The sequence below is a fragment of the Phaseolus vulgaris genome, chromosome 9 (genome assembly GCF_051622355.1).
Source record: "Phaseolus vulgaris cultivar YP4 chromosome 9, ASM5162235v1, whole genome shotgun sequence".
In the NCBI taxonomy this organism is placed as follows: Eukaryota; Viridiplantae; Streptophyta; class Magnoliopsida; order Fabales; family Fabaceae; genus Phaseolus; species Phaseolus vulgaris.
In genome coordinates, this window is record NC_143506.1 from 31,551,612 (window position 1) to 31,574,775 (window position 23,164).

At 33.1% G+C, this 23,164-nt stretch overlaps 1 protein-coding gene across 5 annotated transcripts; it reads right to left on the reverse strand.

The window, feature by feature from the left end:
• Positions 1 to 2,342: 2,342 nt before the first annotated feature.
• On the reverse strand, positions 2,343 to 21,658 carry LOC137820493 (DNA-directed RNA polymerase 3B, chloroplastic). Of its 5 annotated transcripts, none has more exons than XR_011082639.2 (20): positions 20,715 to 21,610; positions 19,953 to 20,156; positions 19,740 to 19,873; positions 18,612 to 18,681; positions 18,086 to 18,144; positions 17,664 to 17,781; positions 17,313 to 17,426; positions 15,559 to 15,690; positions 15,036 to 15,452; positions 14,636 to 14,686; positions 11,963 to 12,033; positions 11,578 to 11,662; positions 11,312 to 11,464; positions 10,014 to 10,088; positions 9,125 to 9,214; positions 5,573 to 5,650; positions 5,104 to 5,151; positions 4,914 to 5,028; positions 3,868 to 3,971; positions 2,343 to 3,006 (listed from the first exon to the last, which is right to left on the reverse strand). XR_011082639.2 is itself a non-coding variant. In XM_068624613.1 (19 exons), exons 1-19 carry the CDS (start codon positions 21,480 to 21,482, stop codon positions 2,896 to 2,898), a joined length of 2,919 nt encoding a protein of 972 aa, XP_068480714.1. In that variant the 5' UTR covers positions 21,483 to 21,658; the 3' UTR covers positions 2,343 to 2,895. The 5 variants fall into 5 exon arrangements, 2 of the variants coding, with proteins under 2 accessions (XP_068480714.1, XP_090151407.1); XR_016515560.1 differs by having other exon boundaries at positions 5,573 to 5,677; XM_068624613.1 differs by lacking the exon at positions 5,573 to 5,650 and having other exon boundaries at positions 20,715 to 21,658.
• Between the last annotated feature and the right edge of the window lie 1,506 nt (positions 21,659 to 23,164).

Genomic DNA, 23,164 nt, shown 5'->3' on the forward strand with positions numbered 1-23,164 from the left:
TAGATAAAATAATTTTCGTGCACGTGCTCAATTGCATCCAGATCAATATCATCTAATTCATCCCACACATCAATCTCTTCTGAAATTCCCATGTATGAGTTTGTCATATCCATTGCCAATGCTGAAAAAACAACATATCAATTACCTTCCGAATATTAATATCCATAGGCCAGAAAACCCATTTAGATGTAGAAATTCAGACCCCAAAAAACCATTCTGGATATTCATATCCGAAACTCGAATGCTCATTCTAGATATAGGTATCCAGAACTCAAATTTCACTTTCGGACATGTGCATTCAGAAACCTAAACTGGAAATCAAATTTACTTACAGATTTGTATATGCGGAGTCACTAACAATGCATTATGGACACATGCATTCGTAAGCCTATATCCAAGCTTTTGGATATCGTTATTCGGAAACATCTCAGCTCAAAAAATGCAAAAACGAAGATGAATGTGTTGTCTTACCTCAGAACAATGTGAAACGGAGCTAAGAGTGAAACGTTCCCTCCACCACCACACCAACACTGCACCAACAATAACTCCTCTGCACCTGAAAAAAAAACCAAGCTCCACTACACCTTTTTTTACAAAACAAAGAAGACAAGGACAAAATGGGATTTTAAAAGTTATGTTGGGTGCACATCCAAAATGATATGGTGCAGAGAGAAATTGACAAAAATGTATGGTGAGTGAAATGTGAGTGAGGAGAGAATAGGTCCAAAGTATTTTTTGCTATTTTTTGTTATTTTTATAAAAAAATGAAAATTAAAGAGAGATAAAATAAATAATTAAATAAGAAATTATTGTTCTTTCTTAGTTTTGTAATACTTTTTATTAAAAAAATTAAACATTATATATTTTTTCTGGTTTTTTAACTTTATTTTTTTTATTTTTTTTTGTATTTTTAAAACTTTATTATTTTTAATTTTAATTCTAAAATTTTACTAATGAAATAGAGTGTTTACACCTTAATTCTGATTTAGCATATGATCTTGCATCATATTTACTTTTATTCTTTGTCACTCAAATAATGATTTATAATTCCATTTCAATTATTGCATTTGTAGTTAATTCAATTCTGTCAGCATGTATTCCAACTAATCAAGTTTGAGTCATTTTTTCTTAGAACAGTTTTGATTCATATTTTATATTGTTGCAGGTGTAAAGTGTTTACTTTCAGTGACTATAACAACATCTTCTTTCATTTGTGTTTTAAATTTACAAATTAAATTGTACAATCTGATACACAATCATAAATTAGATTTGAGATTCTGAATTAACCAATTTGGTATTCATTTTAATAAAAAAAATACATTTAGTATTTAAAAATTATATGCAACCAGCCAGAGAGAATTTGCCTTAACAAAATTATACAAATCATTCACTCAGTTTGTCTTGTTTGAATTAAAGTGTACAAAAAAGGACAATTGAAGATATATGATCAAAGTTGAAAATCAAAAACATAAAATACTTAAAAAGGAAAACAAGTAATGTTTTATATATTAAATTTTTTTACAAGACCAAATAGATTTATGGAGTTTTTTATTTATTAAATTGGGATAATTTTTAAAATTTTATCAAAATGGCTAAATTTAAAAAAAAAACTATAAAAATAATCAAATCATATTTAAAAATATGATTTAAAAATATTTTATATTGAAATAAAAGTTTATTATGATTAGACTATTTTTGTTTGTTTTTTTAATGAAGGAAACACTTATGCTTAAAGTTAGGCAAATTTTCCCTACACCCAACTTTTTGAACCGGCACTCTACATACTCTTAAATTTATGAAAATGCCTTTCCTTCCATAAATGAAAATCTAGAATTGAAAATAATACATTTCATATACAAGAAGAGATCATTCTCTTCTGAAATAAAAATTCAGAATAAAATTCAAAAATCAAAATCTCATTCTTAAAAAATAATTTCACAATACAAAAAATTTCTGAAAAGAAAAATCCAAAAACATATTCTAAAAAATAAGATCCAGAATATATTTTTATCTGTACCTCATTTTATTTAAGAGCATTTTCATCTTTTCATATGCAGTGACGAAGTAATTGCCTTAAAGTTAAAGCTAGAACCCTACAACTTATAAAAAACTAGACTCCTCAAGCCTTTTACCCCATTACCCCATCATGAAGCTCTGAGCAATGATACAATACAAGGCTAAATTTATGTGATCACTCGTGCTTTTAAATGGTCCTCATATTATGTTATGTTCAGATGTTAACAGTCTCCTATTAACACGAGGGGAGATATCTGTATGCAAACTATAAAACAGAGATAACAAGGACAAACCTTCTCAATATAATAATAACCTTCAAAAAGGAATTTCGTGTAAATAAATAATTTTATTAGAAATAAAGAATAACAGCATGATTGTAACCGTAACCAGAATTCCTCTGATCTACTATAATACATCAACATATATTTTACAAGCAAACAAAATGCATTGTCAAGGTTAGCCCTAGCCCTAAGTTCCGCACTGTACAGAAGATTCTGCTGCACGCATTTAGAAGTAGCCACGTCTATTGCACAGCAGCAACTCAATTCAGGTGTTGAACATCACCAACATTAAAATTCCATGGTGAGTTCCTTCCCCAAAACCTTAATTATAAATTTGAGGGGGGAGATAAAAGCTTATCTCTTATGTCGCCTTATGTTAAATAGATCTCTGACACCAGTTATGAGCATTCTAGAACAAGAAACTTTTTCAAAATATCAGAACCTATTTTCTTTCCTTCCTGGCTTTCTCCACAAGAAATGTTGGATCATTATTCTCATTTCCAGAAAGGATGAATTGCACCCCATAAGTTCGTCCATATTTTGCATTGGATGTAAGAATACTTTAACTGCAACTTATAATTGTTGACTGCAGAATTGTTCAGTTGAAGAAGTACGGAGAATCAAGAACCTTCTCTAAGTCAAACTCGCCTCTCTTTGGCAATGATGGGAAAGCCAATCCTGGATATGTAGTCTGGAAACCCTCGAGCAACTGCCAACAAATCAAGGATTCGTCATGAAAAGCTTAACGAAAATAGCCTACGAGTTTTGTTTTCTCCAGTCTGGTGGTATAAAATGGAAAAAGTTTTGAATTACACAGATCATATATTTTAGCATGAGTTTACTTTCAACTTAGATGTTATCCAGTTTAGTATTGGCCAACAGTACTTTCATAAGAAACATAGCATTTCTCTCAACCAACATTTGTTTTTAGTGGGATCAGCTCAGCTTTATGTGTTCCTAATGATTCACAGGGAGAGTATTTTGTACAAAACAAAGTGAATAAACAAATACAGTCAATTCAACAATTATGTAAGAGATGAAGGGAACAAGATCCGCACCAAGACGGGTTTGGAGAGGGTAGATGCAGGTAGGCTTGCAACCATAAGGGCAGTCTATTTCCACGTTTCAAATTCATGACCTTTTCCCTAAACAGCAACCTTACAGTTGCCCAAGACTTGACATCATTTCTACCCTAATAAAAATTTACTTTAAATTTTCAGGCAGTAGAAACCTTCCAGTTCTATCTAGTGCTCGTGTCCTCAAGCAAATACCACTACGACCAATTATATGCATTTAAATGGTCCTTCTTGATGAACGTGTGCATATGTTATGTTGTCTGTCTATTTGCATGTTTCAGAAAAACTAACCTCATACCAAATTTCTGTTCTTTTGCAGTTTTATTTTCATTTTTACAAATTATATTTTAAATTTAGAAAAACATTAATTTCACCCACAATTAAGGTCTATATGAACTTAGCATATACTTGATAAGTGAGATAAAAAAAATATTAGTTTTACTCCAAGTGCAAGTAAATAAGCATATAATTCTTGAGCCAGAGAAAGAACTTACATTTTCAAGTATAGGCATGTTATAAAGCTCCACAAACTTTTCTCTCAGAATTTGATTCATTTTCTCAACATCGCACGGGTGTGTCCAAAATGAATCATGAACCCCTGCAAACAATAATTAAGCACTACATATAAGAAAAAAAGACATTTTTCTTCTGCAGACACTGGCTCCAGCCCCTTATAGAACCTGAAAGCTAAACTGGTATTTTATTCATAAAAATAGATAAACCTAAAATATTCTCTATGTTTCTGGTATTTTAGAGAGTTGATGTCTTGAGCATTTCAAATGCAAGTTGATTCAACAACGATAACTCAAGAACTTCTGTGTATATCAGAACACATTTAATGAGACTGTTGAGAATCACAATTTTTTTTATTTATTTTTTAAGAAGCCATATATATGAGAGTTTCTACAAATTAGTTTGTGCGTAAGTTAATTTTGGCTTATGGAGACACTTGTTTCATTTGTTCCTTATTTCTCTCTGTCAGAAGTAATTATAGTGAAGCTGGTTTAAACAGACTTCCATTGGACTTAAAGATTGAATTTTCTATCTCACAAAAAAGAGAGAAAATAAGCAATTTTCCAAAAAAATAATCACTTATTATACATATATCAATTTTAGGATGAACTTCACTAGAAAAAAAATGGATTTTGTTAGATATATTAAAGATATATTTTGTATATGGGATAGGGCCAATCCCTATGCTATGCGTGATATATGTATATATGTTCCTCAGCTTAGCTAACACGCTAAAGGGGGATTCTATCACATGAATATATACCATTTCTCTCTACAGATTTCATGAGAAAGAAACTCCTCTAAATGCAAGCGTCAACCAAACTGCGCTTTCTTCACAATTGTAAAAGTAATTGGTTTATACTCCATCCGTACTTCGTAATGCAATTAAACAAACACCAAAGAAAAAACATACAATTATAATACCCTTAAAAAGTATAACAAAGTACAGACTACTATTAATTTATTACTCCAAAGGGAGACTTCACATATATTTATCATTTTAATTGGTAAAATGTGATTTTCTAACCTGCAAAACATAATCCAACATCATTGCAGGCTAGAGCAGTCATCATCATGTGCGAACTATCCAATGAATGTACAAAGTTAGGAGGAAATGCACTTCTCTGCTTCTTGACAGATACCTGGAATATAGTTTTAATGACCAAAATAGTTCAGAAAGAAAATAAAAGTGGAATATCAAGATTGTTTATACTTACAGCACTCCCCTCCCTCTGCAAAGCCAAAAGCTGAAGAGATGTTCTTATCTGCAGTACATGGTGAGATTCATTAGTAAAACATATGGAGATCAGCCAAAAAGTTTAAAATCCATATAGATTGATTGAAATATATTATCATTGGAACATGAATGTGGATTGTTATTTTCTATAATTTTTATTTATTTATTATCAATGTCATACGAGAACTCCATTTTACAGAAAGCTAGAATTTCTCAATATTTGTGCTATAATTTGAGATTAATTTCACAACTGAACGGTTTGCTAGTGAAAACATCTCATGAATCAGGCCGTGAGCCTATTCTAGGATCTATATACAGTTATAGTACAAATGTTAAGTTTATCGTTCTACTCGCTATTGAGCCCCCTTTATTCCCACGCTCCAAATGTCTAGTTCTCAACGATTAGATATGTAACCAAATTATAATTTATAAGTGGATATTAACATTACCTTATAAGTCGGTTTTGAGAGATTGAGTTAAACTTAAAGTCCACTTTCCAAAAACCTTCAATTGTGATGCACATTCATCTGAAGAAGAGTTGCATGGCAAATACTCTGTTCAGTATGAGAAGTATTGACATATTCCGTTTTTAGTACAATAAGAAAAAAGATAGAAGTATTAATACAAAAACTTTAATTTTGTTAGTTTTGTTTGAACTTCGTTAATGATCCGACAATTAAGCACATGTTTGATCTTTAGTAATTGTCACGTGTGTTTATTAAAGAAAAAATTAACATTAATATGCAACTAACCTTGAAGGAATCACAAAGGATTTTAAATTTACAAACCAAAAAGCAAAGGGTAAAAGGCTTTCTTCAAGGTTAATTGCATATTAATGTTAATTTCCCCTTTAACAAACACACGAGTCAATTACTAAAGACCAAACACTTGCTCAATTTCCTTAATCATTATCAGAGTGCAAACAAAACCAACAGAATTAAAGTTTTTTATGCTAAAATTGTTCTTTTTTTCTTATTGTACTAAAATCAAAATGTCATACTAGTTGTATTGAAGTGACTCTTTACCCAAAGCTATATTTATGGTTCTAATTTTAATGAGTAAAAATACTTAATATCTAAGTAGAGAAACATAATTCTTTAGTCATAGGCGGTGGAGTTTTAATAGGAAAAGTATTATTTCTAATTTTTGTTTTCTTTTTATTTTTATTTTTACTTTTATATTTTTGTTTTCTATTACGATGATTAAAGAAGTAAGAAGAAAAATTCAGATTGATTTATTACATTTTTTTACTTTTAGATATTTAAACTTTTCATTTCATGCCAACCATCTGTCACACTACCATATCATTGATTCAATGTCATCAAATGCATGAAGATAACTTTCCAGTCTCAAACCTAATTTAGTATGTGGCTTCTATTCCCCCAGCTAGCACTCACTCTACAAATGTGAGATCCCTTTGCCATGAGGGGTGGAAAAATTGATCAGAAGCATGGAGTCGTTATTCAACTAGAACCTATGTCTGATAATAGGGCTCAATGCAAGTATTGTGATATGTTTATTCAATATGAGAAAGTCACAACTCCAATGCCTAATCATGTGTTGAGATGTCCAAAAAATTCCAATAAAGAAGAAAAAAGAGGGCAAAAGGGCAGGTGCATCTTCAACGATTGATGAAAATATTAACTTTCCTTTTTATGGCCAATTCAACCAAGAATTTTGTCATGAAAAACTAGTAAAAATGTTTCTAAGAGATGATCTTTCCTTTCGATTTGTAGAGCATCCTACTTTTAGGAGGTATTCAAATGCTTTACAACCAAGATTTAAGGTTCAATCGTGGCATACATTATCACATAACATTGTGACAATATGAAATGTGAATAAGGTATACCGGAAGATGTTTATTTCTCAATATTGCAAAAGAGTTTTGTGTCACTACTGATACATGGATTTCACCTCAAAATCAAAGTTATAAGTATTTGATACCTCATTTGAACAATAATGATTGGATGGAAGTTGCACAGACAAATTTATAATTTTCACTAAAGTTATAAGCCATACAGGCAAGGTCATGGCTAAATTTCTTGAGTCGTGCTTGGATGAATGGGGGTTGAGTCGTGTTTTGAGCTTGACAGTATACAATGCTACATCAAATGACATAAGTGATTAACACTCGAAGAAAAGACTATTGTCTTTGCATACCTTGGGTTTGAGAGGGTCATATTCATATGTGTTGTTGTGCAAATATTTTGAATTTAATTGAGTAGAGATTGATAACTATGTTTTAAGAATCCATGTTACAGTGAAATATGTTAGATTGTCTTATAAATTGAACTTTAAGTCTAACTCAACCTCATAAACCAACTTGTAAGGTGATGTTTGTACCCTGCACCCACTTATATACTATAATTTGGTCATATCTGTAACTGATGTGGGATCTTCAATACATTCCATCACACAAAAGACTGGACAATTTGAGGGTAGGAATAGAGGAGGAGCAAGTGGCATGATAAGTCTAACAAACCTCGTTAGGATAGCCTCTGATACCTTTTGATAGATTTTGAGTCTAACTAAACCTCACAAACTGACTCGCAAGATGAAATTTATAGTCACTTATATACTATAATTTGGTCATATCTCTAATCATTGTGAGATCCCTTACATCTTAGAAAGCAGAGAATAAGCCTAACTCAATCCTACAAAATCAGCTTGTAAGACGAGGTTTGCACAACATTTATATAGTTTAATTTGGGCATATCTCTAGTCGATGTAAGATCTCAAAGTGTCTCCTAGAATTTTGAAATTCAAAGAGTATGTTGAACATACAAACATTGAATATAAGAATCATATTTGCTTGGATGTTAAAACAAGATTGAATTCAACCTATTGGATGTTGGATGATGCATTCAAGCATAAAAAAGGCATTGATGAGCTTGGGTGTCATGAAACCAAATATGTCAATGAGTTAGGAAAAGGGAGTGGTGTGCCCTCTTATGAAGAGTCATAGTATGTTGACTCTATTCTACCTTTCTTGAGCATTTTTCATGATGCTACTTTCGCATTTGTGGTACCTCTTATCTTACTAGTAATATGTACATGATAGATGTGGTAGGAATTCCGAATGGAATCAGCTTTTTGCTTAAGTTCAACAATACTACATTCAAGATGAATGAAAAAAATGGAAAATAATGAGAAATAATTTGGTGATTCTAACTAGTTGAATTGTAGGTAATTGTTGTTGTCATAGATCCAAGATATAAAATAAGATAAATGAATAGGACAATTGATCAACTTTTGATCCAAAAAAGACATAAAAAAAGGTGTGTTAAAGTAAAACTTGGATATTTCTTTAAAATTGTTGTTTGGTGAATATAAAAGTCATAAAGGGGAAACTAAATGACACACAACAAGCACATGTAGACATACCTAGTTATAAGAATGATCATATGGTTGGAATAATTTTTTGCAAACAACAAGGCTAAACTGTTCAAACAAATTTGAGCTTCAAAAGTATTTAGAGGAAGAACTTGATACAAGTGCAAATTTGTATATTCTAGATTGGCGGAAAATTAATTCATCTAGATTTTCAATCCTTTCAAACATAGCGTGAGAGTTATTAGATGTGCCTATTTCTAAGTCTGCATTTAGCACAGAAGGAAAAGTGTTTGATTTGATCCATATTGTAGTGCTCTATCACATCAAAAGGTGGAAATTATTTTTTTGTTAAGTTGAACTAATTCAAGATTATAGTTTTTCTGCCAGTGGCTACATGACTGTCATTTCTTCTGGTGAGGTCATTATATAAGCATGGAAGTTTTAAGATGATTTTGTAACTTGAAGAAATTAGAAATTAAGTTTGAGTCAAATGCAATCTTAAATTTAGTTAGTTTTTGACATATTAATATATTAGATAAAGTAGTTACTTCATTTTTAGAAAATATGGATTCAATTGTCTCTTCTTTTTATAACCCATGTCTCTTGTTTTCTCTTCAATTCAACAAATACCAAAACGATGAAAAAATATTGATATGCAGAAGGCTCACCTGATAACGTTCAGTTTTACAGTATGGTTGTACAACAGGAAGACCAAGAGGAGTCGTCCAGCAAACAGCCTGGTTTTCACAAGCAATCACCTGTAGTAAAGTTGTTCAAAAATAACTAAACTGAATCGAATTCTTAAAAATTGAATTAAATTGTTAAAAATAATTTATCCAAATTGAATAGAACTGAAAAATGGACCATAGAGACTAAATTGAACTAATTTTTCTTCTATTTAACAGCTTTGGACTGAACTATTTGGACTACAACAAACTGATTTTGAAAAAAAGTTTAAACATAGATTAATATTGTACAAATGTTTTCTTAGTATTCGTTATTTTTCACAATAATCGTGCAAAATACCATGTACACATATGGTGGTTATTAATATTCCATTGTCCATTGTAGAAGTGCTCATACGTTGAGCCTGGAGAAATAAGTAGAAAAATTGAGAGTTTAAAAAAACCTGTATTGTGACTCCAATAATGTAAATGAAGACACAAGTAGAAAAAACTTTTCATGAACATATTAACTTTCCTATTCTAGATGTCGCCTCCAACAATTTGTGCGTTATAAAAATCAGTAAAAATTTTATGAAGCCAACAACATAAGTTGTTTTTCTATAGAAAATATTTTAGGTTCGGTGCATTTTTTATATAACAAATCAGTACTAAAACTGATTTTGGAAGACAGTTTAGTTATTTTGAAGTTAATTTAGTTCAGTTATTAAATTTTTTAATTCAGAATAGTTATTTCTGGACAACCCTAACCTGTAGAATGTTTCAAAGCCACCATTTACAAGAGAAGAGACCGCCCACAAGCAAAGTGCAAAAAGTATCCGGTAGAACTAACAGCATCATTTGGAATCCAACATACTGTGAAAAGAGAGCTAACCTTTGCACAATCTCCGAGCCAACTCATGATGCCACGTGCAGCCTCAAAAACTTCTCCAAGGGCAGCCAATGTCACCTATTGAAAATAAGTTTGAGAATTTTGATCAAACTTCCTAACATAAATCAGAATGACAAAGGGTGTTTAAATACATCAAGAAAATGTGTACAAAGATTTTTCTTTCTTTCTTTTCTTTTGCATAAATGCTGAAATTTTAGTGAAAGCAAACTTCACTGTTTTATTCTATCAAGTATTGACCATTCCAGGAGGAAATGACCTAAGAATGAAATTGTTAAACTATAGGAAAGAGAATAATTACCAGATACATGAGCAGTTGCAACAAAGTCAATGACCCAAGGACCAAAGGAAGGAGATTGAGAGAGACAAGAAGATGAATTACCACTGTGGCAAGGCATACAAGCCAAAGGTCATAAACAACATATTATGGTTCTCAAGTTCCTTCTTCACATCTAGAGATGGTGGAAGGAACTCATTAAAATCATATAAGGTAGCAAAACGCCACCAAAGATAAGTAGACATAGCACCTTCATATTGTTGAGGAACAAGAAGTGTTAAGAGATCTTGGCAAACACTATACAGAAATTATGTCATTGATATAAAGGGCACAAGCCTCACTCCAAACTGATGGACACATCTCATGGGGATGAAAAATAGGTTTGAGTGAGGTGTGAATACGGATTTAAGAACTCTACATAGTTGGGCATCAACGGATTCAGCAATTGTAATGAAATGAGATTTGTAGCCACACCCACTTAACCATAACCAGATTTCAGAAGTCGAAATGGAATAGTTAGACCAATACATCTTCTCAATACTAACAATATGGTTTGCAAATATAAGAGAATCTGTTATGGAGTTTGTGTGGTCTTGGAAGAAATTTTCTTTCTTGAAATTTGGAAAGAAAAATAAAAATATAGCCAACGGAGAGTGGGAGCAAAGTCACGGCAGAGGGTGCGTGGACGACTGGTTTGAATTGGCGTTTGGATAATTGGCATGGCACAATCCTATAAAATCAAGAATATGTAGATTATATGTTATTAGGAACACTTTAATTTATTTTCATAGCATATCTTTATTATTAAAGGGTATCAAATCTCCTTTTTTATTGCATCGACTTCCTTTTTCTCAATAGAAATAAAGCATTCATATTGTTTGAACTCAATATCTCTCTCTTTCCTATAGTTTAACAACAATGATCATGGATTAATAATGACACATCAAGGAAGCTATTGCAATCTCGATAAGTTAAAATTCTAGAATATAATGTAGCTGATACCCACCTTAGCTGCATAGCAAGCTGCAGCATATAAAAGTCTATCATCATTAATGAGACCTTTCTCCTCTAATCTTCTTTTAATTTGCTCTCTTGCCCCAATAAAAGTAACACCATAAACAGAAGTCATTACTGTCTGCTTGACCAGTTTCCTATCAATCTGAATACTTCCAAAAGTTTAGCATAGGAACAGAAAAAAGACCAAAATGAATGGGCTACAGTATTTATCATTTAGCAATTAGCACAACTTTGAAAATTTAAATAAAGACTGACCTGATCAATCAACACCTTTGCTAACAAAGCATTTGGAAAAGTATCTGGGTCCTTGTTGCTGTCTCGTCTCATTATATCATGAACCCTACTCATATCGTAATTATGTGACTAAAATATTAATTGTCTAAATCAATTATGACAAGAATTAATTGGACACACATGGGATGACGGACCACAAAATTTCTGAGGTTGGATAATTTACTCTAAAGCACAGTTGGTCATGAAGTAAGATTTCAAAAAAATGCAACTTCTCAATGAAAAAAACAAAAATATGTAAACATTTTTATAAGGTGAGGGAGTAGAGAAGTAACGAGAAATGCTCGGAGGACAATATATTGTACTATCAGAAAAAAAGGGAAATGTGGCTAAAATAAGTTTAATATACCTAACAGCAATCTCTGTGTAAACATCAGCAGGTTTCTCCTTTGCAACTAAGTTGACTGCCGCAGCCTCCAGCTGAGAAAGTACATTTATTCCAGTAAAGAGAGTGGTAAATCCGAGATTAGAAAATAAAATCAAATAATTTGTCACCACCCAAGTAATGGAAGGAAACATATATGTATGTGGGGAAGATTAATGAACTCTGCACTGACTATGATCATGGTAGCAATTTTAGAATGAGACAAACACCTTGTCATACACACGTAATTATCAATCATTGCAATCAAGAACATTTTCAAGAATTACAGATCAATGACCCAGGTCAGGAAAATAGAACAAGGTCAATTTTAATTAGACCTGAACAGAGGGAAAAGAAAAATCAATCACAACATTTGGCTAAAACTATGCTGATGCATATAAATTCAAAGCCAATCATTTAAAAAATGGTAAATCAATTAGCAATATGACTGGTGTCGAGATATTTTAGGAAGTTTAAAATTTGATTCCTACTGTTTTTTAATTCTGTATATTGGTCTTGTATCTTGTTTTTATTACTAGAATATCAATCCCACAATCTCAGGGATTTATTTCCTAGAATAGGCAGTTTGTTTCCAAATTTATCCAATTAATGTATGTATATATATAAGACCAAGAAAGACACATCTAACATCCCAAGAATCGAGTTTGTCTCTATTTTGGTTGTGGATATGTACAAAAGTTGTGCATCCAAATTTTCTAGGAATGAGGCCATTTGAGATATTGAAGTGAGGGGGGAAATTGTTTAGGGTATCAAGTGGACTTTTGTTCTCTAGACTGTGTGAGGGAAGTCTATTTATCATATATGCAGCAGTTAGGGCAGTTTCTCTCCAATAGTGTTTTGGAACTTTCCCTTGAAAGAGAAGTGTTCAGGTGGTGTTAAGCAAGTGCCTATTTTTCCTCTCTGGCACTCAATTATTTTCGGGAGTATAGACACATGAAGAAAAGTAGACATAGTTTGGTTGAAATAGTCCATAGCATTGTGAAACCTAAGTCCTTTTATGTTGACCCCAAATTGATTTTGAATCATTAAATGAAAATTGGGAATAGCAATGCTCATGTCAGATTTTTCTTTAAGAAAATAGAGTCAATTAACTCTAGTACAATCATCCATAAAGGTTAAAAAACCAACGGGCCCAGAAATACTAGGTATACTAGATGATCCCCATATACTATGGATTAATTGGAAAAGTTGTGAACTTCTATTATTACTAATGGGAAAAAACACGCAAGTGTGTTTAGCTAATTCACAAGCCTCACAATGCAATTTTGAGGTATCTAGATTTCAAATAAATGGGGAAAGATAATTTTCAAAACAGAAAAAGATGGATGTCCTAAGCAACAGTGGTACAACCAAAGAGTGTCTTTATTTGATACACTGAAAAGAGAAATGGGCTGGTTAGCTTTGGATTCTTGAGATGGTTCTAGGTAGTAGAGCCCATTTCTTCCCTTAGAAAAGTCCATCCTCCTCCCCAAATCCTGCTCTTGAAAAACACAAAGATGCCAAAACATTTCAAAGCAATTGAGGTCATATGTTTGTTTATTGATGGAGATAAGACTTGTCAAGAGTTTTGGAGCATGCAGAACATTTGTAAGAATAGATTTGGAGGGTAAATGGATATCTCCATATCATGCAACTGTAGCTAAAGAGTCATTGGCAATACTAATTTTCGTATTGCTTGGAGATGGGGTATAAGAATGAAAGAGTAGAGACCAGTATTTCATAGGATCCGTAGCTCCGAAATCCACAATCCAAGTGTTAGCCCTATAAGAGACACTCATACAAGAAACATTACCTGAGAAAGCATCAGAGTAAGATTCAAAGGGTTTCTCGTGTAAACTATATAATACCTTGGAGTTCACTAGTCTTCTGTGAAAAATTAAAATCTTCTTTTTGTTTATTTTGGATCAAACATCATGGAGATGCAAATTAGCAATCGACAGTCTAATAGATAATTTTACAAAGAGAAAACAACAATAAAGGGTGTTACAATGAAGTTGCAGCAATTAAGTTAAGGCTACACCCTCTTAAAGATAAATGGCAATGAAGGTTGTAGGTGTTAAAAATAGAGACCAAGGCTCTAGCAAAAACCTAGAGCTCTTATACCAAGTGAAAATTTGTGTAGGTAGTAAGCAATAATTATAGATTTACTTTAATTATCTTAAATGATACAATACATGGGTATTTAAAAGAAAAACGAAATCCTAATAAAGGAAATAAATCTCTTGAAATAAAGGAAATAAATCTCCAGAAATAAAGACTCTAAACCAGGAGCAAATTTACCAAATAAACTCCTATTGGGATTTCATACAAACAAATCAATCTATATTTGTTATACAATACATGTGCAATATTTACACCCAAATTTCAACAATTATAAAATCAATTTTTAAGGTTATGTTCAGTAAAAAAGCGATCTAAAGATTAATTTTGTTTTGATACAACAAAAAATAAGATTTTACATAGTAAAAGAAAAAAATGTTGAAAAATAATCAAAATACAAATGTTGAAGAAAGCTATATAAAAACATTATACAACAGAAAAATCATAAACAAATCAACAAAGTATAGAAATTTAGAAAAAATAGATTATAATAAGAGTGATTGCAACACAAAACAAAAATAAGACAAGTAAACCTACTTCATTTCTTCCCAGCGCTGCATAGTGTTGTAAGCCATTACACGAACCATCCTAAAAATTTAATAGAGCAGCATTACTGACAAATATTTTTATTCATACAGCAAAAATTATAAATAGAAAAGTGATCTCATACCATAGAGTTTTGCAACACAAAAAAGCCCACAATGTGTTCACTAATAGAGTTTTGGTACGAATTTCTATTTTCTATTTTCTTGTTTTTGGCTTTCTCTTTGACTGCATGCTAGCTTTCAGATAGTAAAACTTTAACGAAAATTTAATTTCATCTTGAGGGTCTACACTTGGAGTTGATTTGATTAATATGAAAAGAACACCCGAAAGGCAACAGCTATCACAGTTTCCTTTTTACATTGTTTTTAAAAGCTTACAATGAAGCATTTACCTGATGAACTGGAATATGTGAGATAAAAGAATTTGGTGAAGAGCTTTTTAATGCCTCTGATAGATTAATACAAGCAGTAAGGCACTGGAAAGGATCCTCAGCAGTTAACCACCAACGATTTCCATTAATAGGGTTATCAGCAGAATCAATTATATCATTAATATGATTCTCTATAAATCCTAACCGGCCATCATAAGACAGCTTCTCAATACCACCAGCATACAAATTTGCTACATGTATCTTCAACCACCTTAGTCCTGACTTTCCCAGTGGCTTCCCTTCTGCAAATTCAAGTAGTCCTCGACACAGATCAGAACCTAAATGATTCAAGTGAGGATGCATAGGATATGCTCTGCCACGGAAGTCAAGATTGTGTGGATAATAAAAGCCTTCCTCGTCCTTCATTTTTCTTGCCACCTGTTTTAAGAATTTATTTGGTTTTAATTATCACTGGTCTAGTGAAACAGGGGATAGAATTGAATGTATCACATGAAAGTTATTCTACAATGAGGGAAGATCTTACAGAAAGCTTAAGTTCAGTGTCACATCTTAGAGAATGCCTTTCCGTATTAATTTTTTTCGCCTTCCTCACAGCACATTTCCACTCCTGAATTAGGTTTAAATCCTCTACAGGTGGCTTATCTGGTAAAGGAACCTACAAGTCAAACAAGAATATAGTTAAAGTTGAGAATTGATGACAAGGTTGAATAAACAATTTGCAACTATGTAACACGGATACTGACACAGACATTACTACAAGTATAATCTTCAAAAAATAGGACATGATGACACGGATATATATATATATATATATATATATATATATATATATATATACCCAAGCCAAAGATACTATTATATTTCAAATAAAAATATATGTCCCCAATATTCCATTATTTCCCTATATAATAGATTCCACTATCTTCTCAACTTATCCCTTCTGTTCCACTTCTTAACTAAAGGGAGAATTAAGGCAATAGATGTTTGGGCCTTCGAGTGTACACCTTAAGAGGATTCTCCAATTGGATCACTAATTGAAACCCATAGGACTCAGATTCCCATCATTTTACCACTGCCTCTGGAATCTGCCTTGTCCTCAAGGCAGGAATATTGATATTGTAGCCTCACCTCTTCTACTGGCTATGGTTTCCAAAAGGATATGTGCCACTCTAAAACAGTCTTACAATTGAGCCTTACCTCTCTAGTTGCAAGAATAGTAGGAGACGAGCCCGAAAATACAAGTAAGCTTTGCCCAACTATGTATGGAAGGGCCAACAATCCACTTTGGTGACAAGGTGTCAAGAAAGGATTAAATCTCTATTTGATTCACTGAAAGTAAGTTTGTAATTAAGTTAGATTTTATATTTATTTTGTTTCCCTATGTACCTAATTAGCTAGTCTTAGAAAGTGGACATTAAGTCTAACACAACCTTACAAAACCAATTTGTACGGTGAGTCTTGCATCCACTTATATTCTATAATATTTAGTCAATATGAGATTTCCACCACAACCCCTAACACTAAGGACTGCACATCTCAAACATGAGAATAGATATTTATGAGTGGTCCGATAGAAGGTGACACACTAGTAATAAGTGCATAGATGGGGAAAATCTTTATTAACTTTAAATAATAAAAAATTGTAGAATAGAGTTTACTTTTATTGTAATTAGAGTTTTCTTTCAAGTGAAAAATTTTACAAATAGTTTTTTTTGTATTTGGGTCTATTAAGCTCAATAAGGCTAGGATGTGTGAACATTAGAAGACAAGGAAGCAAAGAGCAAGGACAAATCTTCCAAACCTATTGAATTGGGCTAGGACCCCAATTCAATATATTAGTCAATCACTATTCAAATAAAACCCTTGTCCCCATTATTCCCTTATATAATATATTCCACTATCTTCTCACTCCTAAAATTAACTTCTCCTTCTTAGATGAGGATAAAGGCCCTATGTGTTTGGGCCTTTAAGTGTACACCTAATGTGCTTCTCCATATTGGGTCACTAATTAAGACCCATCGAGCTTGGGTTCCTACCAAGTTGTTTGTTTGTAAAGCCCCTATTACATATCTTTGTAGTCTAGCCAGCAAATGCAATAGGGAAATGGGGGAAAATATAGAGAATACAATCAAACTTTATGAAGACTTCAACATCTACCCCGTTCCCCTTTTATATTTTAAATAGTGTTTATCCATTTTTGCAAAGATAAAATATATTCATTTGGATAGATAGAAGAATTTCATAAGTAACTAAGTATAATTTTTTATTTGTGCTTACATCTGAACAATTAACCAGTCCTGCAATGTTACCTCCTCCAGCCCAAATTGACTCTACAACTCCAAGCACTCTTTTATTTACTCGCCATTTGGTGTTTCCAAGAATATCTAAGGCCTGCACAAAACAATTATGCTTTTTGGTATGAAAAAAATTACACCCTTAGCAGTTATATATAGATACAATTAAGTGAATCTGAAAATATAGAAGACTACAAAAATTGAAACTGTTCATAAACACTCGTTTGGTAATGCCTGCAATGCATCAAATCTTTTAACAGATCATATGTTTACACAATTCTGTCATGCACTTTCATTGGAACCCAAAAAAGGAACTTGAATTTACATACACTACCTCAAAAACGTTTTGCATTTGTGCTGTCTTTACACTCTTCATTACATCTTGTTGCTTTCTAGATCCATGAGTACGCATAATATAAGATGGTAAGAAAAAGTGTCCACCCTTGTCATATCTACAAAGAGTGTCATGAAATGTTAGACAAATAAATGCATAAGCAGCTAAACTATGAAGAATTATAATTTTTTTAAGAGTTAAAAGTTACTTGCATCCTTCACTATTCTCATATTTTGTTTTTTTGCAAATTCAGGTTCATTTTCTAGTTTTCTAAAAGTTCATTTAGTTACATTTCTTTCTCCTGGGTCTTGAAAGTGTTCAAACTCCACACAATAAATCATGTTATAATGATACAAAATCAAAGAAAACTCGGGCATTTCCAAAATACAATACAAGAGAGACATTCACTTCATTTGTCATACCCTTTCCATTTTTTCGGAGGTACTAACATAGGCATGTAAGGTATGAACATATGTTTGGCCTGCAGAAACAGACACTTAAAAGTAAGTCAAAACCTTATGTTACATGCTTTTTTGTAGTGCATGCTTACTAACTTAAATGAATTAGTATCTGATGTTTAACTTATGCCTAATTCCATTCTTAATAGCAAAAACATTAGAATAACAGAACAAAGGAACAACATTTATGAAGAAGTCCAGATTTCACTATTTCAACAAAAACTATGATTTTAGATAGAATTTACAGAGATTGATAAAACCAAGGACTGAGCATCCTTCTTCACCTGCATCCAAATGCTAGTTCTTGTGGGAAGAGGGGAATGAGGTTAAAAAATAGTTGTAACTTACAAGAATATCACACATGTAAGAGATAACACTGGATTTACTTAACAATCATGAAGCTATCACTTAAGTAGTTATCCTATGAACAAAATAACTTCATCTATGACATAATATTGTTTAAGAAAAGGAAGACAATGTCTCAACTTACACATTGTTCAAGCCCAACTAGGACCAAGGGATCACATTGTATAACACCATACTTCTTCGAAAACTTTTGCCTACAAGCACAAAACAATTATTTGAAATTGCAGTTGATAAACAAGTGCGATAAAGGAACTTCCATTAATCCCTTACCTACTCTTTCAAGATATATGGTTGGTCAGAGTGTAAAGAATATCTACCTTTTCTTAAATATGAATAGTTGAGGAGTAAGAACAGCAATGCTTATATTACCCAGTTCCCTAGATATGAGTTATAGTTTTGTTTAATGCACCATAGGAAGTAGTGGTATCTTAATTGTTCTCTTGTAAAATGTTGTCATTAACTATCTTTTTAAGAATGTTCTGAAAATATACCAAGTCTCTTAGAGATCTTGAATTGTGCTTATTTGTAACAAGCTTGGAGCATATCAACCATTTAACTTATATGCTCCAGCTTGTGGAGTGTTGCTTTACCTTTGTAAGCATTAGACTCTCAGCCATTAGGTAGGCTGCAACTATATTGTTATCTTGTAATCTCTTTCTTACTTAAAGTAAAGTATTTTCAGTTTCTAAAAATATACTAATTCTCTTAGAGATCTTGAATTGTGTTTATTTGTAACAAGCTTGGAGCATATCAACCATTTAACTTATATGCTCCAGCTTGTGGAGTGTTGCTTTACCTTTGTAAGTATTAGACTCTCGAGCCATTAGGTAGGCTGCAACTATATTGTTATCTTGTAATCTCTTTCTTACTTAATGTAAAGTATTTTCAGTTTCTGAAAATATACTAAATCTCTTAGAGATCTCAAATTGTGTTTATTTGTAACAAGCTTGGAGCATATCAACCATTTAATTTATATGCTCCAGCTTGTGGAGTGTTACACATTAGACTCTCAAGCCATTAGGTAGGCTGCAACTATATTGTTATCTTGTAATCTCTTACTTAATGTAAAGTATTTTCAGTTTCTAAAGACACATTACATATAACAGTCAAAATTCTCTGATCACAGAAATAGCCAATCTTAACTTCCTAAAGAAAAATAGTGTCACTTAGTTGGGTTCGAGGCCCTAGATCTTAATTATCAAGTTCTGCCTGCCTACCACCCCCACCCAGAAAGGAAAAAGTGAAACCTCACCCTGGATGCCATGGTGCGACTTTAAAACAGTGCCTGAAAGCTGGTCTGATATCAGGTGGAGTATCAGCAAACTGGTTAACGGGAGAGTGTACATATGCTGTATCAACTAACAATTCTATTAATCGACTTCCCAGCTGCATAATAGAGTTAACTTGTTAAATTCCAGATTTATGACCAAAAGAGAGACAACACATGTACTACTAAAAGAAAAACCTTGGCCTGCGTGTCCCGGCTCCAAGGACTACATTCTTCTTTTTTCAATATCATCTGCACTTCTTTCAGTCTACTTTTTTTAATCAAACTGTTCAAATGATTCCTTTGCTTTTTTTTATCATTATCCAAACTGTCATCAGCATCAGCCTCTCTCTTGTTACTCCGGCTACTCTTTCTTCCTTCAATGAACTTATGAATCCTAACCTGAAATACAATAAGTTAATTACAACGTCTATACAAAACCTGCAGCAATTTTGTTACAGTCAAGCCACAAATACAGAGGGATTTTATACAGACTTGGAACAAGGTCCAGTTTGGGTCGATCGTAAACCCTTGTGTTAAGACTTTTCTAAACCAAGAATTGGTGTTTTAGTTACTTAAGAAAGATTTCTAAAATACTTCAGAGCATAAGTTCTTCTTTTGGTAGAAATTGAAGTGTGTAAGTTAAAATTATGCAAAATCTTTGATTCATCTTATTTCTTTTTCTCACAAGTGTTTGCTAAGAACTTAATCCAAATTGACTCCGAAATCCAATCCATTACTAAACCACTTATGCGTTAGAGGCTTATCAGTTCTGTTCTTCTGCATTGTCCTCGACAGTGTCATGATACAATCAACTAACTCTGTCTTACACGAGTGGCTGGCCACATCGAAGTAAAGTCTAACTCCAAGTGGACTGCGCCTACAAAATGACTAATATTTCTAAAGGTGCAGCCTAAAACTAACCCATTCTTGAAATTTCAAAAGAAAACACTGAATTACCTCCTGTTCTACCGCCATGCCAATATGAACTGCGGCATGAACAAGCTGAACGCAACCTTCCTCATTCTCCATCACCATGGCCATCATCTTATGCATCACAATGACCGCCACCTTTTCTGACGGCAAGTCGTCGACATGGGGTGCAATAGAATCCTGCTGCTTCCTGGGGCGCGCGCGGTGGGCTTTCTGCTCAGCCTCCACAACACTCCTGAAAGGCTCGAACCAGCCCAAGAGGAGCGCCTTGACGTGCGGCAAATTGGGCGCCAACATCTTCTGTCGCATCTCCCTCTCCAATTCCCTGTACTCCTCCACCATCCTCTCCCACGCCTCCGTCTCCGCCTCAATCTGCCTCCGCCGCAGCAAATTGTACTTTTCCCTCTCTTTCTCCTTCCGCCTCACCTCGTCCTCCTCCCGCCTCATCTCCTCCTCCTGCATTAGCAACCCCTTCAGGAACAGCCACGGCGGCTCCTGGATGAAGATCCTGGGCGGCGTAGGGCCGGCGTCCTCCTCGACGGCGGCACCAAGGTCTTCGACCACAAAATTGCCATCCGTGGAGAGGAGGTGCTGGTGGCGAAACTGCAGGGTTGCATCGGAGTACGTGAGGGGAAAGGAGGAACAAGAGAAGAGGAACGATGATGACGAAGAAGTTGGTATTAACAGAAATTGGTGTGTTCGGTTGGGTTTCCGTTTTATCTGAAGGTGGGTTCTTCTGTTGGGGTTGTGATAAGCGTGAACCTGTGGAGTGGGGAATGAATATGCCAATATCATTGGGTTTGTTTTGGGTATTGCGCGTAGAACCGATGAAAAGAAAAGAGTGAGTGTTGCGTTGTTCGTCGTTACCAAGGACACCAACGACGCCGGAAGCAGAAGTAAAGAAATCACAAGATGAGGTTCAAACCTCTCTTAAACCTTGCAATCCTATGTACTCTGGACCCGCACAAGATATTTTTTTACAATACATATTTTCTTCATTTAACTTTTTAGTTTCTTACTGTCGCAAAATCATTTTATTTATGGATTAAATATATTTTTAATTTCTCTACACTTTTATATGAAATTGGTGTTTTCTTTCTATTTTAGATTTCAATTTTTTAAAATATTTGTAATAAAAAATTATTAAAATAGATTGTTAATAGTTTTTTTTAGTGACAAACAAATTTTGAGTGTAAAATGTATTTAATATTATAATATAGCACTGAAAATTCATTTTTTACATTAGAAAAATTCTGATAACTACGTATTCTAATAATTTTCTTAATATAAATATTCAGGAACTTTAATATTTAGACATAAACAAAAATTAATTTTATTGTTTAGAGACGAAAAATATATTTAATTATTTATTTATTTATATATTTTTAAAATTATAATTTGGTTCGATATAAAGTATGAAATACTTTTAGATAATTATAATAAAAAAGAAATGACTAAACAAATCTGAAATAAGTCGAAAGGCTTGTAACGTGGCCCAAGAATTAGGATGGAGTTGGGTCGAAGCTATGGTGAGTCTGACTTTAACGTGGTCATTCTTGACACAAAGTCATCGACCGAGACTCATTACCTGATATGACCAAGACTCCCCCAAAAGATGTAGAAGAAGAGGACGAAGACTCAAAGGAAGACATTTATTACGAAGTGAACTTTAAGCCTAACTCAACCTCATAAAACTGACTCATAGGGTGAAGTTTGCACCAACTTATATACAATGAAATATTCTCATCTTTAATCGATGTGGGATCTCCAACAACATTACTAACCTTTTGAACAGAGTGAAAAACACCTAGCCAAAATTCGGTATCAGAATATCACTTGGTATTCAGAATCGGAGAAAATAAACAAAGGATAACATTTGAAAGGAACCACTATTTATAGAGGTCCTACCACGAGAACGCGAAACGTCGTGCCCCCTCTGAACCATTACATCTGTTCACATCTAACAATTTTAACTTGAAATGACACAACCAGTGTAATCGTTAGATTTGTTCTTATTGGGCAATTATGTTAACTTTACATAAACATCATGAAACATGTCCCATGAACGCCAAATTTGAAGTAATCAATGCTCAATCCCATGTCCTCCAACCTTGAAACACTAATTAGTTACATCTAGCCTTTTCTAAAAGAATTTCCCTTGAGCCTAGGGGCTAGTGTACCAGTCGGAGCTGAACAATCTGATAACACCCGGTATTGGAGGTCGCCCCACCAGGTAGCGTAAATACATCAAGGTAAAAAATTGGATATACGACAAATCAGGTAATTCTAATTTTATGATTATACATATTAAATATGAATCATCAATGATAGAGCCCATACAAAATATATAAATAATTATGTTATACAAAAGTAAGGTACGTCTTTATTACTATATTAGCTACACTTAGATATCAAATACCCATTTGAACGTCAAAGAACCTTTTGTAGATGCACTCCTGACCGAGAGTTGAAACCTA